Here is a 13671-nt window from a genome sequence, read left to right as displayed (position 1 = left end):
TCTCTCAGGTATCACAGGCATTTGATAAAGCTTTAAATTCCTAAACAGTAACAGCACAGACCGGGATTTGGGTGCCTGAGAAGAGGCACAGCGGACAGAGGACCAGTGAAGGGCTCAGTTGTGTACTGAGCTGGGAATCAGAACCTGAGTCCCAGAGTTCAGTGGTGGTGGTGGGACCCCAGTGGCCAGTAGCATGGGAGTCATGCTGAGGGTGAGCCTGGCCAGAGGCTCCAGGGTTCTCTTCAAAGCGGATGCCCTCAGCTCTTGTGTGTGACCTCAAGTATGAGGCCTCCTTCTCAACCCTAGGGTAAAAGTGAGCACACAGCTGTGGTACAGCTTTTCTAGACTGTCATCTGAGTGATCCTGAATCCCAACTTCCCCCTTTCCCTATGGGCCTCCCCAACATTCTGCCTCCTTCCTCACCCACATACAAGCCTAGTCTGCCCAGGGGTGTATCTACGTTCTAGGAGGTCCTATGTTTTCAGGAAGACCTAGGGGTCCTACAGAACATCACATCTCCTAGAAACATGGTATAGGACCTGGGTGCAACAGCAGCCGTGTGTGCGTGTGTGTGCGCGCGCGTGTGTGTGTGTGTGTGTGTGTGTGTGCGCGCGCGCGCGCGCGCGCACTAGCACTTCAGGTAGTACTTCTGGCCACACTGCCTAGGATATCTTCTGGTTCAGGCTTCCCGTCTTCTCTGGAAATAGTGGAGGACAAGACAGTTTGCAGGACCCTGCACCTCTCCATCTGCTCAGCAGTTACGGAGCATCGACTTGGTTTCAAGTGCTCTTCCTGGTACACCACATCCAGCAGCCACCTAGGCTTGGCCGGGTTCTCCTTGGCACTCCTGGGCACCCTAGAATCACCTCATGACATGGAGCCTGCAGGAGAGCAGACTCAGATAAATATGGAAATATTCAGTTTCTTAACACAAGAAGTGGGAAAACAAAGGGGAGAGGATGGCAGAGCTGCCTCACTCAGGATGATAATCCTTGCTTGGTAGACTCAGCCCACCAGGGACCACATCAGCTGCCCCTTAGCCAAGACTACTCCCTGTGATTGGTGTCCATAAATTCCTACAGGCATAGGGTACCCCAGGGGCAGAAGGACAGAGGGACAAAAGGCCTTCACAATCTACCCTGGAGACCTCTTTGTAGTGAATTATTAGAGTTAAGGCGAGGAAAGTAGAAGGCAGAAGGTGCCCCAAGATATAGGGGTCAAGCCTATTACCTGGCATGCTCCTCTAACTCCTACATAGTTCCAGCTCCCAGGGTAGCACTGCTCATCCGGTGGGGGCGGAGCCAGGGGAGGATAGGGCAGCACCAGAGTTGGGTTGGGCTGGGTCATCCTGCTGGAGCCTGCACCACCCTGTGTCTTGCTTCCCTCCCACCCCTACCCCACCCCCGGTATCCAAATGAATTGCAGACCTGCCTCTAGGGCAAACACAGAAGTCCTCAAAGAGCCAAAGGTCCCTGAGCAAAGTTTCTGCACCCAGCATTCCCATTCACCTAGTGCTGGCAGAGGAAGAGGGTGTTAAGCAATCCATAACACCATATTGCATTCTTCTGTAGACACCGCTGTCAGTTAAGGTGAGAGAGGCCCTCAAGTCAGGGCTCAGCTGTGAGACTCAGCATTACTTATGCATGAAAACTACGGCCAGTTGTGTTCAAATCCCTTCGAGAGGACCCTGGCATTGTGGTCCAGGCTGGGGTAGGGGAGAGGAAAATGGAAGCAAAGTGAACAGTGCGTGGCAGCACCAAGAGCAGCCAGCAGAATGGCTCGGAATAAGCAGGGTAATAGGAGCAGAGGAGGCTGGGAAGGTGGGTGCTCGTTCACATTCTTCTCTGTCTCAAAGGCCTACCAGTGGGTGGGTCTCTCCCCTGGAGGCACGAGAGAGGCTGGTGGATGGAGCAGGTGACAGAAAACCTATTCTCTGAGCAGTGAACTCAAAGATCATTACTTAGTCACTTCCTCCTGAGAGGCTGCCTCTCCCCAAGCTAGAGTGCTGACCAGGGCAAGGTGGGTGTAAACCAGCATGCCGGAAAGGTTCTTCTTCCAATCCCTTGGAAGTACCCTGATAGACAGTGAATTTTTTGCCTCGTGGAGTATCCAAGAAAACCCCAGGCACCCAGTATGCCATAGCTCCTGGCCTCAGAAGCAAAACAGAAAAAGAACTGTGTTCTGGACAGAGACCACAGCAGACCCACCCAGGGCAGCATGGGACAGTGGAGTGATGCCGCCCAGAGTCTCTGGAGTGCCAGCAGTCCACCCATCCCTGGGCCCCCTGCTGTCACTTGCACACAGGATTATTGCAGAGTCCTGGAGGCCGTTGAGGAGAGCCAGCCCGACCTCAGGACCTCCTCCCACTCGGAATGAAAGTGACTGACATTCTACAATCCGTGGCTGTGGCAGGCATCTTTAGCCCGGTTGGTAAGTCATTTGCATTCATCCCACCCCCTCTCCACGCCCCACTTCTTCCCCTCCATCTTGAATGCTACTTGCATTAAAAAAAGGAAAAGGTGGGAATTATTGGGGTGCACTTGGGGTGATTGAGATTTTTGGCAGACAGGGAGCGAGTACTAGGGGACAAGCAATGTGGATGCAGACTGAGACTGAAATGCGCCCGGAAGACCGGATCTAAATCTAACCCACCGCGAACGTCCCCAGGGTCCTTGAGGAGGCGGGATGTCTTGTGAACAGGCTTGTGGGTCACAGACAGCCTCGCATGGCTATTCCCAAAGACGGTCAGTTAAAAGCAGCATCCATGGCTATTCATTGCCCGTCCTCTTGAAAAAAAGTTCCTCAGCTGCTCCGGGGAAGTTCTGGAACTCTTTGGCTGTGTTCGTCTGAGGGACTGTGTCTTTGGAGGGAGCAGCAGGCTTCCTGTCGCTCCTAAACCTGCAGGGCCGAGCGGGGCGGCCAGGTGGCGCTGTACTGCTCCGAGCGTCCCCCCGCCGCGCCCCGCCCGGCCCGGGAAAAGAGAAAGCGGCTTGACTGGACGACTCGGAACAGACCACCGAGGGTGCGCGCGGGGGGGTGAAGCGGGATACGTGCTCCCGACTCCAGCACGCAGCGCAGCTGCCACCAGCACGTCTCCCCCTCGGATTGTTGGGAGAGGTGGTGCGCTCCGGTCCCCAGAGCTTCCAGGCTCTCGGGCAGGACCGGCGGCCGGCACCTGCGCAGCGGGCTCCTGGGCAGCCGGCGCCCGCTGCCAAGATGCTGGGGCTGCTGGTGGGGTCGTTAGCTCTGGCACTCGCCTTCTTTGCGCTGCTTGACGGCTGGTACCTGGTGCGCGTGCCGTGTGCCGTTCTGCGCGCACGCCTGCTGCAGCCGCGCGTCCGTGACTTACTGGCCGAGCAGCAGTACTCGGGCCGGGTGCTGCCGTCGGACCTGGACCTACTGCTGCACATGAACAACGCGCGCTACCTGCGGGAGGCCGACGTGGCGCGCGCCGCTCACCTGACCCGCAGCGGTGTGCTGGGGGCGTTGGGCGACCTGCGAGGTCATACGGTGCTGGCCGCCTCGTGCGCGCGCTATCGCCGCTCGCTGCGTCTGTTTGAGCCGTTCGAGGTGCGCACCCGCCTGCTCGGCTGGGACGACCGCGCCTTCTACTTGGAGGCGCGCTTTGTCAGCCTTCGCGACGGCTTCGTGTGCGCCTTGCTGCGCTTCCGGCAGCACGTGCTGGGTACCTCGCCGGAACGCGTAGTACAGCACTTGTGCAAGCGCAAGGTGAGCAGCCCCACCCCTATGCCCCGACCCAGTTCGGCTCCCAGCCCCCTCCCACTAGGAAGACCTCTTTGAAGTTCTGAGATCGGTCTTGTACCAAAGGCATCTTTGAAGTTTTGGGACTGTACTTTTCCTCTGTGTCCACGCTGGTACCCTTCTTGGGGTCCCCAGCATCTGTGAATCAAGGCTTTACCGCCAGGCTTAGCCATTTGAGAATCTGGCCCCAAGCCCAGGGATTTTCCTCCCTCCTTCTCTTCAAGAACGGAGATGCTCAGAGCAAGTCTCAGGGGTCTGAGTCCTAATTTTGTGTGGTCTACAGTGCTGAGTCACCCTTTGGTCTTTGGTTTTGAGCAGGGGATTAAAAGATGGTCAGTTAGAAGCAGTTGTTGGGAATTCTGGTGGACCGGAGACCCTCTTTTACAGAGCTTACAGCGCCTGGGGTTGGATTGACCCCAGAGGACCACAAGCCTTGTGTCTTTCCAAGGTTGGAGGGAGGAGAGCCCTATGCCAGCTGGGACCCGAGGCTTCTCCCCAGGGCCCACTCCTTCAGCATGGTGGCAGAGCTAGGCTCCTGCAGTATGGCAACTGTGACCTTGGAGACAGCCAGGGTAGTGATGGTTGCCAAGGCAGACTCATGAAAGTTGCCAGGTCATGCCCCACCCTATTGTGCCATCTCTGGTCTTAGGCAAGTGCCTCCTCTAGAGCACAGGAATGGCCTTACATCGGTGCTTAGGGGCTATATCACCGAGACTCAGGTGATGGTAGCCATTGGCCCAGTCTGCACAGCGATTGGTGGTAGATAAGGCTCCCTGGCTTTCTGGCTTTGTTGAGTCATGAACTTCTAGGGGCTGATTGGTACAGTGTGTTTCAGGGGTGAGGGGACAGGGAGTGCAGCCACAGCAAGCAGGGACAGTGTGGAGGAGGTAGAACTGTTGTAACCTGGCATCCCAGCTCAGCTGGAGGCCTGGGGTTGGCTGGGAGTTTCCCTGGTTACCAGCCTATGTCTTGGGTTGGGTTGGGTGCCCAGGCAGAGGCAGATACGGTTCAAGACAGGCTGAGTCTGGGGTTAGGTTCTGTAAGCTGAGAGGCTAGTCTCCCGTGTGCCAAGAAGGAGTAGCCATGATGGTAGGCTGTACCCAGACTATAGGCCAGCCGTTCCTACCTGCTAAGTAGCACTTGCCACAAGAAGAAGCCTCTATCTCGCCCCTTCCCTCACCCCTCAGTCCTCAGAACCCATCTGCAAGAACTTACAGCAAGGCACTCTGCTAGAGGAGCACCTCCCCATGCCCCACATTCTGCTTTTCCCAGGGCAGCTAGTGATTTGTCAACCAGCCAATCTCACAGGCTTTTGCCTGGTCCTGAAGACAAGACACCTCAGGCATGGTCCGGCAGCTGAGGCCTGGCAGAAGTAGACGGGATAGAAAGAGCTACGGAGGAAGGAGGAAATAGGTCCAAAGGGATTAGGAAGGCCCTGGGCAGGTGTCACAATGGGATGTGGGTCCCTCGAGGTCACCGACTAGGACATGAAATAAGCAGAGGTCCAGAGGCAGGAAGGCAGCAGCCTGGCTGGTTGCCCCTTTTACTGTGCCTCTCCCTCAGCACACAGCAAAAGTTGGCTCTCTGGAGCTTCACCTTCCTGTCCCCCTGCAGGTGGAGCCCCCTGAGCTGCCAGAAGACTTGAAGCACTGGATCACCTACAATGAGACCAGCAGCCAGCTGCTCCGTGCCGAGAGTGGGCTCAGTGACAGAAAGGACCAGTGACTGCACACCCTCCCTGCACTGCCTGTCAGCCAGTCCATTCCACAGAACGGGCCGCCTGAACTACACTCCTAGTCAGAGTGGCCTTGGACAAGCCTGGCTCCTTTTACCCGCTTGATGCTCCTCTGTGCTTGCCTCATCTTGGGCAGCTGGTGGGGTGGACATTGTTGTCCCTGCCCAGCTTGTGCCCAGAATGCTCAGGATCCCGGAGCAGAAGGGATGGCGGCACAGAACCCAAAGTCAGGGCTGCTTGTGGCTCAGCAGGCCAGAGGAGTCCTGGTTATGGCTGGGACCCTTGTGGCCTGGCTCTGGGGCCTGCAGCTTACTCAGGGACAGTGGGCCCTCTGGAGGGTCACCTTATAGTAAGGAAGATAGGCTAGGACCCAGCCCAAGAGCCCCTGAGAACACAGAAGGGCAAGCAGAAGCTGGTCCTTGGCTAAGATTCTGGTGATAGCCACCACTCTTGATATACTCTGTCTAGTCAGGTCACCAAGGCCAGGAGCCCTGGTGTAGGGGGTCCCGTGACCCTGCCTAGCACCTGCCCTGTCAGCTCAGGTAGAGGACAGCTGCTTGAAGCTAGGAACTGCCTCCATGCTACCTCTCTGGGAACCACACCTGGAGTCAGAGCCAAAAGCTTCAGTGATGTCCTGATCTTCCTTCCCCTCCTCCCCGCCCAGCCCCCGTGCTGCTCTGCTTGCCTTAGTGCTATCAAGGCTGCAATGTGTTTTATTTAAGGAAAGCACAAGATTAAAAGAGTTTTAAAGGCATGTGTGCTGGGAAGGTTCTCATTTCTGCAGCCTTACCACCCCTGCACCGACCTACCCACTCCCTGGATATGTCTTCTGGAGGAACATAGATATCACAGGGTGCCCAGGCTTGTGGGTGAATTTAGGGCTCAGCCTGATGAGTCATGGAATGGAGGCCAAGAGCAAGCAGCTGGCTAGTGCCCCAGCTGGCCTTCCTACGTTGGTCCCCCTTCTTGTCTACCCTGAGCCTATGAACCTTGCAGCCCTAGTGACACGTACCTGGTCCAGTTTTTCTGTTCCCTTCCTTAGAGTCCCAGGGGCGTCCCAGGAAGTCAGGAGCAGGGTGGGGGTGTGGGCAGCACAGGGCTGTGCTTCATGCCCTTTGTGGGCAGGGAGATGGATCCTCAGGACTTAGAGCAGATGTTTTAGGAGGGGCCTGGGGAGATCTGTGCTCTACCCAGCACGGGTCCAAAGGCCTGAGGGCCTGATGGGGGTAGGAGTGGGGGTGTAAGCCAGACTCAATGGTGTGGGCAGGGGTTGGAGAGGATGTGCAACCAGCCAGTAGTATGCAGCTAGGAAGACATATCCCACACGTCTGCCTTTCCCACCTCCTGCCCTGCCCCTGCCCTGAACCTATAGGTACATGGGTGGCTACTCATTGTCTTAATTTCAGGGGCTTCAGAAAAGGGTTTTTCCCTTTCAGGGTTCAGTGGAGTAGAGGGCAGGAGACGGGCAGTGAGTGAAGGCCTGAGGGTAATCTGGAGGCCAGGGTCCTTGGGAGGGTGTTTGGCTGGAGCATAGCAGGTATCTTGGGTAACTGCCAGACAATCCCACTGGGACTCCAGAAAGGAAGTGGTGGGAGCAAAGTGGGGCTTCTGTGCCTGACTTAGCGGCTGCCTCCAGGCCTGGAGGGACCCACTGCCTGGACATGGAGTCCTCTGCCTAATGACCTAGATGTGCGGTAGTGTAACTGGGTGTGTTCATAGGTGGGTAGCTTCAACATCAACCATGGGGCAAGGGCTTCTGCAGTTCCTCGTCACTGGGGACCAGACAGCCGAGCCACGCTTGTGGCTTTGCAAGCTGGCTCCTCAGGTGCTAAGTCACAGCTCTCCTGCCTTCCCGTGGCCCCTGGACCAGCATTAGGCTTGACAGGGTTCTCCGTTCCCACATCTGTGTCTCTGAAGAGGGCGGAGGCAGTACCCCAGCTGCTCCACTGGGGGGTGACATCTGCTCAGTCTCCACAGTGAACCAGTAGCCCTGGCCTCTTGCCTCCAACTCCTGAGCTCAATGAGCCCGCAATGCAGGGAAATGGCCCCGGGAGGGGAATGGCAGGTATGGAGTTGGCCCTAGAAATGGTCCTAGCTGGCGAGACTTAGGAGGCCAGGTTGGCAGCAAAGGATGTTGTGGGAAATGCGGTGTTTCACATACCTCTCAAGGGTCCTGAGGTACCCTGCCACTGTCCCTGTTACACCCTTCTGCCTTGTGGTTCGTTGGGCAGCTGCCACCTTTTTCACAATACCCAGTTCGGCAGTCCTGGTTGCCAGTGGGACTCAGGGTCATGGCCTCCTAGCTGGGAGAATCCAGGAAGTGCTCCGTGATACTGCCTTAGTGCCCGGGGGCCATCTAGGCCTCATCACTGCCACACACTTCACAGAGGGTAGAGCAGGGTGGAAGGGACAGCCACGGGCTACAATGGGAAGGGGAGGCAGCAGCCACAAGGCAGAGGCTCCTGAGTCCTAAGGAACTTGGTTATCTGGCTGGAGAATCAGCCACTGAGTGGTCATGGCCCCACCGTCCTTTTCCCTCAGGAAAAGCCCTGTCTCAAGGGAGAGGGCAGGCCATTGTAAAGGGGATGTGTGTGTGTGTGTGTGTGTGTGTGTGTGTGTGTGTGTGTGTGTGACAGATCTGTGGAGATGGACACCCCAGGGAGACTAAGGTAGAGAGGTTGCTAGGCTTCTGTGTACCTTCCTCTGTGATCTTCTGTTGTGTTCCTGGTAGATTTGGACAGACCACCCATTCTTTCAAGTAATTGAATTACAACTTCAAGCTTCCTTTCTGGGACAGGATGATGTTCAGGGGGAGAACATCAGGGGAGGGTTACCTGGGCTTAGGAACCTACCCTGGGCTGAGATGGGCCACTGTACAGGAAGGGTAACCCAGGAAGCCTGTCTCTTTATCTGAGATAGGAATCCAAAACACCCTGCATGAGGATGATGGTTGGGCTAGCCTATAACATGCCAGAACACAGCCTGTCTTCCCTGCAGGCCAGATCTTTGGCTTCCCAGTGCCTAGCAAAGGATAGAGGATCCTTTCACCCTTGGCTTATTTTATTTTCCACAAGTTTGGTGGACAGTGAGTGACCTGAGACCCAGTAAGCTCTGCTCACAGGGCCATGCAGGCAGAGATGACTGCAGGTGGCACCAGGCCCTGCCAGGAGAGTAGATAATAGAAGCAAGGCTCCCTTTGTGGCTAGAGGCCTGTCGCCAACCCTGGGAACCCTGAGTTGCAGAGATCACGGTAGCAACAGAAGACAGGATGGGCAACTCCGATGCCATCAGGGTCAGTAGCCAGGCAGGAGCTGGAGCAGGAGCGGGTCACCATGGGACTATGGTCGAAGGGGAACGCTGCAGGATGGGGAGACATTAGAGTCCAAAGTCACTGCAGCTCCTGTCTGTGGCTCTACACCCCTCCCATAGTGCTCTGCCTTCTCAATCTACCCCCAAATCAACCCAATCCCAGATCTGCCCAGCCCTCAGCTGTGGCTCATATTTTCATTAGCGCTAGCCTCTGGGAGCACGTGCACTTCGTGGTCCCAAGGCAGGCTCTAGCCTAAGCCACAGTAGCAAACCCTGACAGAGCCAGGGTCTGAGCCAACTCTTGCCTTCTACCCATCCACCCACTGACACCACATATCTCCATGCCACTGTGTCAGTGAAGGTGCCTGAGGGGCTATGCCTTTAAGTGCAGTCACCATCTTCAAGGTGGGAGACCAACCTCCTTGCCTCAACACACACACACACACACACACACACACACACACACACACACACCATTCCTGTCCTTCTGTCTGTCTCCTAGGCTGAGCAGAACGATGGTGGGTGAAAGGGAGCATAGGGGGAAGGTAAGCCTGACCTCAGGTAGACCCACATCCACCCAGCCCTTGCTGAGCCCAACTTTACCTGCTTCCACCGTCTCCAGTACAGTCTTACAGGCAGTGTCTTCCAGCTTGCACTGAGCAATATTCTTGCACGAGTTAATGGCTGTGGGCTGCTCGCAAGTATAGCACCTGAAGGCCTCACCTAGCAAGGGGTGGGGGTGGGGGTGGGGCACAGTCTCATCACTTAGCTCTAGGGGCCTGTATCAGAGCCAGGTAGGAGGGAGACAGTGACCTCCTGAGATTCTTCAAGACCCAGATAGCTGACTGACAGACTTGAACATGACACATCACATCCATCATCCATGTCTGTCCTCCCTGGAGAACAGGCCATGGCCATGACTCCTGTCCCAGGGGAAGAGTTGAGATCTAAGACACACGAAGCCCACCAAGGATCCAAAGGATTCCCTGGCCCCCAAGCCTCCCAGCACCTCTCTCCCATTAGGAGATGGGGTAAACTGAGGTCCAAAGCAGAGTGACACCCCTCTCCCCTCCGCTAGCCTCACCCCTGTCACTCACCAAAGCCCATACTCCAGGCCACCAAGAGCAGCAGCCACATGGCCCGGCAAAAGATCATTCTTCAGTGCTCAGGAGCTGGGAGCCCTGGCTGGCCTCATGTTGAGGATTTATACTCAGCCTCCGGCTTCGGCTCCTGGGTGTTGGCAGGACCGGTGTGACTCAGTAGGGTGGCACAGGGCTGGGGATGTGGGCGGTGGATGGGAGCCATCGCCACTTACCGTCCCGGGTGGGGCCCCTCTGTGGACTTCTCCGGGAGCCCCTGTCTGGGAGTCTTGGTCCTTCTGCTGGCACACACCCAGTCCCAGACACCCTGCCCTGCTGTCCCAGCCCAACTCCAACTGAGGAAAGCCTTTTACAGCCTGGCCCAAATGGCCTTCCGATGAGCCTCTTGCCCCACCTATGTCTATGTGAATCCAGGAGGCCAGTTGGCCCAGTCTTGAGGACCCCTGAGGCCCAGGTGCAAGGCTGCCTTAGATCTGCCTGATGCAAGTAGCCTCACAGAAACTGCATGCCCATCTGCCTCACCAGATCTGCTATGTGCCCAGACATACCCACAAAATAGAGGCTGAGCCACCGTGGAAAGCAGGGAGTGCCTGATGAGGTGTAGGTGCTGTGAGGGTGGAGGTGGATACGGGGGTCTTTGGCTGAGCCCTTCACCTCCACTGCCATTCCCTTGACCACTAATTGAATGGCTTTTAGACCAAGCTTGACTTCTTGGCTTTAGTCCTGACAACAGGCTTCTAACTAACGATGGCCTTCTGGCCTTACAGTCTTCTGGCTTTCTATGCCTTTTCCTGTGTTGGGCCTTTCATTATGGGCACACTGGCTGTTTTCCTATGCCATAAGGACCACATAGGCCTTCGTCCTCCATAGCCCTCCCCAGCTGAGGTTTCCCTGTTTTCTCTGTTCTCCAAGGTTCTAATGATTGGCTCTGTGGATGTATAGGGGTTAGGCAGATGAAGGAAGGAAGGGTAGAAAGACAGGTGGATGGATGGATGGGTAGAGGATGGGTGATGGATGGACAAGTGGATAGATGGATGCAGGATGAATGGATGATTTAATGCATAGATGAATGGATAGTACTTGGCTTAAAAAAGTGGTAATAGATGGCTGACTGCATAGGTAGCCTGGAAGCCTGCATGTGTGTCTCTGTTGGGAGCTGGTGAGTAGGCCACCTCTTACAGGCTTTGTTACAACAGACTTACAGCCTGACCTTGTGACAGGATGGGAATGGAGATGGCTCTCTGGGGCCAGGAACCTAGGAGGCATGAGTTATTCTCTTGGCCTCTCAGCTCTTTCTGCGTGTGGCCTTGGGATAGACCCCTTGTCCTTCCAGACCTTGGTTTCCTGTTTATGGGTTGCTGGGGCAGAAATGACATGGCACTGTAGGGTGAGACCAGTTGTACAAGGTGTGTATGAAAAGTAAAGAGAAGGCGTAACAGAAGGAGGGACTGTAGTTCCTACAAGTCAAATAGTGGGGCTACTCTTCCCTGGGGCTCTGTCCACAGACCACACCCAGAGGTTGGGAAAGGAGCCAGAGAATGTCTGGTTCTGAAGCCTGGGAGACTGAGCCTAGCCTTGGCCTGCTGGGTAACCCCCGCCTGTTCACCAGGCACTCACTCTAGTCTCCCTTTCTTTCATCTCTAAGCTGAGCAGATGAGCTCAGCAAAAATGAGTCTTTATGGCCCTATATGGCCCTTTGGACCACAGTGCAGGTGAACTTGGGGCCCAGGGCTGGGAAGGCTTGTGTACTGAGGACAGGAGATACTGACATGAGGCTGACCAGACATTTTCTGAAGGGGCTACTTGTGCTGGCTTTGGAAAGGAAGAATGACCTCACAGGTCAGTAATGGCAGGAGAGGTGCTGGAACAGCAGCCAGGAGAGGGTACACAGCATCCTCCAGGGTGACCCTGTCACCCCTCTAGCCCCTGACTGGTAAGATTGGGACTGGGTCAACACTCCTGGGCAGGGCAGAATTTATGCCCTTGTTTGACAGCCTCTTTGTACAAGTCCACACCCTTGCCACTGGTCCCAGGTGTAGAACCAGGAGACCAGGTCTGAACCCACAAGATAGTGTGTGACTTGGAAGGCCAGCCCACTTCTCTGAGCCTGGGATGGAAGTTCTCTATGGACCTGAGTGCTTCAGGTGCTGCAGTGTGGCCCTGGGCCAATCATTCCTCCTCTCCGAGCCAGTCTAATCTTTAAATTGGAATGACGACTGTCCTAGCCCTTGGGGTGGCTAGGATGCCAAAATGAGAGGAATGTGTGTAAAACCTGCCCGGGCCACGCAAAACTGCCTGCAGAATTCAACAGAGGATCTGACAAGATTCCCTCAAATCATCTCTCTTGACAACTGCCCTGATAGGAACCCCTAGATTCCTCTCCAGACGCAGCCAGTCGCCCAAAGTAACCACCAAATTTTATGCAAGCTGGAGCCATGGCCTCTGCCTGTTCCCCTCCATCCATTTGACCACTTTCCAGCCCTAGCTGTCGGCCAGATCACCCTGTCCTGTTTCTGGGAGTCTGGCTCCTCCTCCTTGGCCATACCCTCTACCTTCCACTGAAAGGCACTGGCTAAAATGCAAATCACAGCACTTGCAGCTCTCCTCAGAAACTTTCTCTGGATTTCTGTTGCCTTCGGGACAGAGCACCCCACCCCTTGGTACTTGATGCTCACCCGCCCTTCCTGACTTCTGCTGGAGCGTCAGCTTTGCAAGTGAAGGGGCATTTTCCCACTGTTCTAAGTTCCTTCCTACTCCCAGACCTGGCCATACTGACTATTGAGAGCATTTCATGGAGGAAGAAGGGAGGAATGGAAAGGGGATGGCTGCATAGATGGATAATAAAGAGAATAGATGGATGGTTTGAGAGGAGAGGTTGATGAGTGGAAAATGAAGAAAATGGTAGGTAGATAAATGAAATGATGGATGAGTAAATAAATGGGTGAATGGTTGAAAAGGAGGATGGATGGGTGGATGATGGACAGAGGGTCGGTAAGATGGATGGGATGGGCAAGTAGATGAATGGATGGATGAATGAATGGATAGATTAAAGAATGGATAGCCACAAGGATAATGGTTGTACTTGGAAAGTGGAGGTAGGAGGGCCAAGAGTTCGAAGTCATCTTCAGCTACATGGTGAGTTTAAAAACACCCTGATCTGCATGAAAGCATGCCTCAAAAAATGGATGACGAGTGGATAGGGGATGGGAATGGAGAATGGATGGGTATATGGAAATATGGATAAGTGGGTGATGGATAGATGATAGGAAAGGTGGATGGGAGGATTTGTGGTTAAATGTATGGATAGATGGGTAGACAAGATGATGGATGAATGGGTGGAATAAAGGATAGATAGGTAGATTGGATGACAGGTGAATGAGAAGATATAAGATGGATAGGAAAATCAATGAATAATAGAATAGGTAGATGGGAGGACGGATTGAATGGATGGATGGATTGGATTGATGGGTGTAGCTGGTCTTTACTACTTTATGGGTTCTTCTTTTTTTTCATTCCTTTAGTCCCCTCATTCCCAGTTTCATCCCCTAACACTACGTAGGAGAGGAACAAGGATAGAGGGGGAGAGATATGGAGATCTCTGAACCTAATGTCATTTGTTTCTTCTTTGACTACTAACAAACTGCATCCTCCACCACCGCCACCACACTCATACCCCGAAACAAGCATCAACCACCAACCCTGCGTATCGGGACTCTCACATTCATATACCCTCTGAACGTTCTCAGAATTCCAAATGTCGTACAA

General features: G+C 54.8%; 2 protein-coding genes across 4 annotated transcripts; one reads left to right on the top strand and one right to left on the bottom strand.

Moving 5' to 3' along the window:
* The first annotated feature begins 1539 nt into the window (after nt 1-1539).
* On the top strand, nt 1540-6251 carry Them6 (thioesterase superfamily member 6). Of its 3 annotated transcripts, none has more exons than XM_055626767.1 (4): nt 1540-1820; nt 2305-2430; nt 2566-3729; nt 5377-6251. In XM_055626767.1, exons 3-4 carry the CDS (start codon nt 3217-3219, stop codon nt 5485-5487), a joined length of 624 nt encoding a protein of 207 aa, XP_055482742.1. In that variant the 5' UTR covers nt 1540-1820; nt 2305-2430; nt 2566-3216; the 3' UTR covers nt 5488-6251. The 3 variants fall into 3 exon arrangements, with proteins under 3 accessions (XP_055482742.1, XP_055482741.1, XP_055482743.1); XM_055626768.1 differs by having other exon boundaries at nt 1558-1589; XM_055626766.1 differs by having other exon boundaries at nt 1540-2430; nt 2570-3729.
* Nucleotides 6252-8699: 2448 nt separating this feature from the next.
* Slurp1 (secreted LY6/PLAUR domain containing 1) lies at nt 8700-9943 on the bottom strand. The gene is made up of 3 exons (XM_055626292.1): nt 9904-9943; nt 9410-9529; nt 8700-8854 (listed from the first exon to the last, which is right to left on the bottom strand). The coding sequence occupies exons 1-3, from the start codon at nt 9941-9943 to the stop codon at nt 8700-8702; spliced, it is 315 nt and encodes a 104-aa protein (XP_055482267.1).
* Nucleotides 9944-13671: the final 3728 nt, after the last annotated feature.

The sequence above is a fragment of the Psammomys obesus genome, unplaced genomic scaffold, assembly GCF_907164565.1.
Source record: "Psammomys obesus unplaced genomic scaffold, mPsaObe1.curated_primary_1811, whole genome shotgun sequence".
Classification (NCBI taxonomy): Eukaryota; Metazoa; Chordata; class Mammalia; order Rodentia; family Muridae; genus Psammomys; species Psammomys obesus.
The sequence above is the reverse complement of the archived record's forward strand: the minus strand, read 5'-3'. Positions and strand labels throughout refer to the sequence as shown.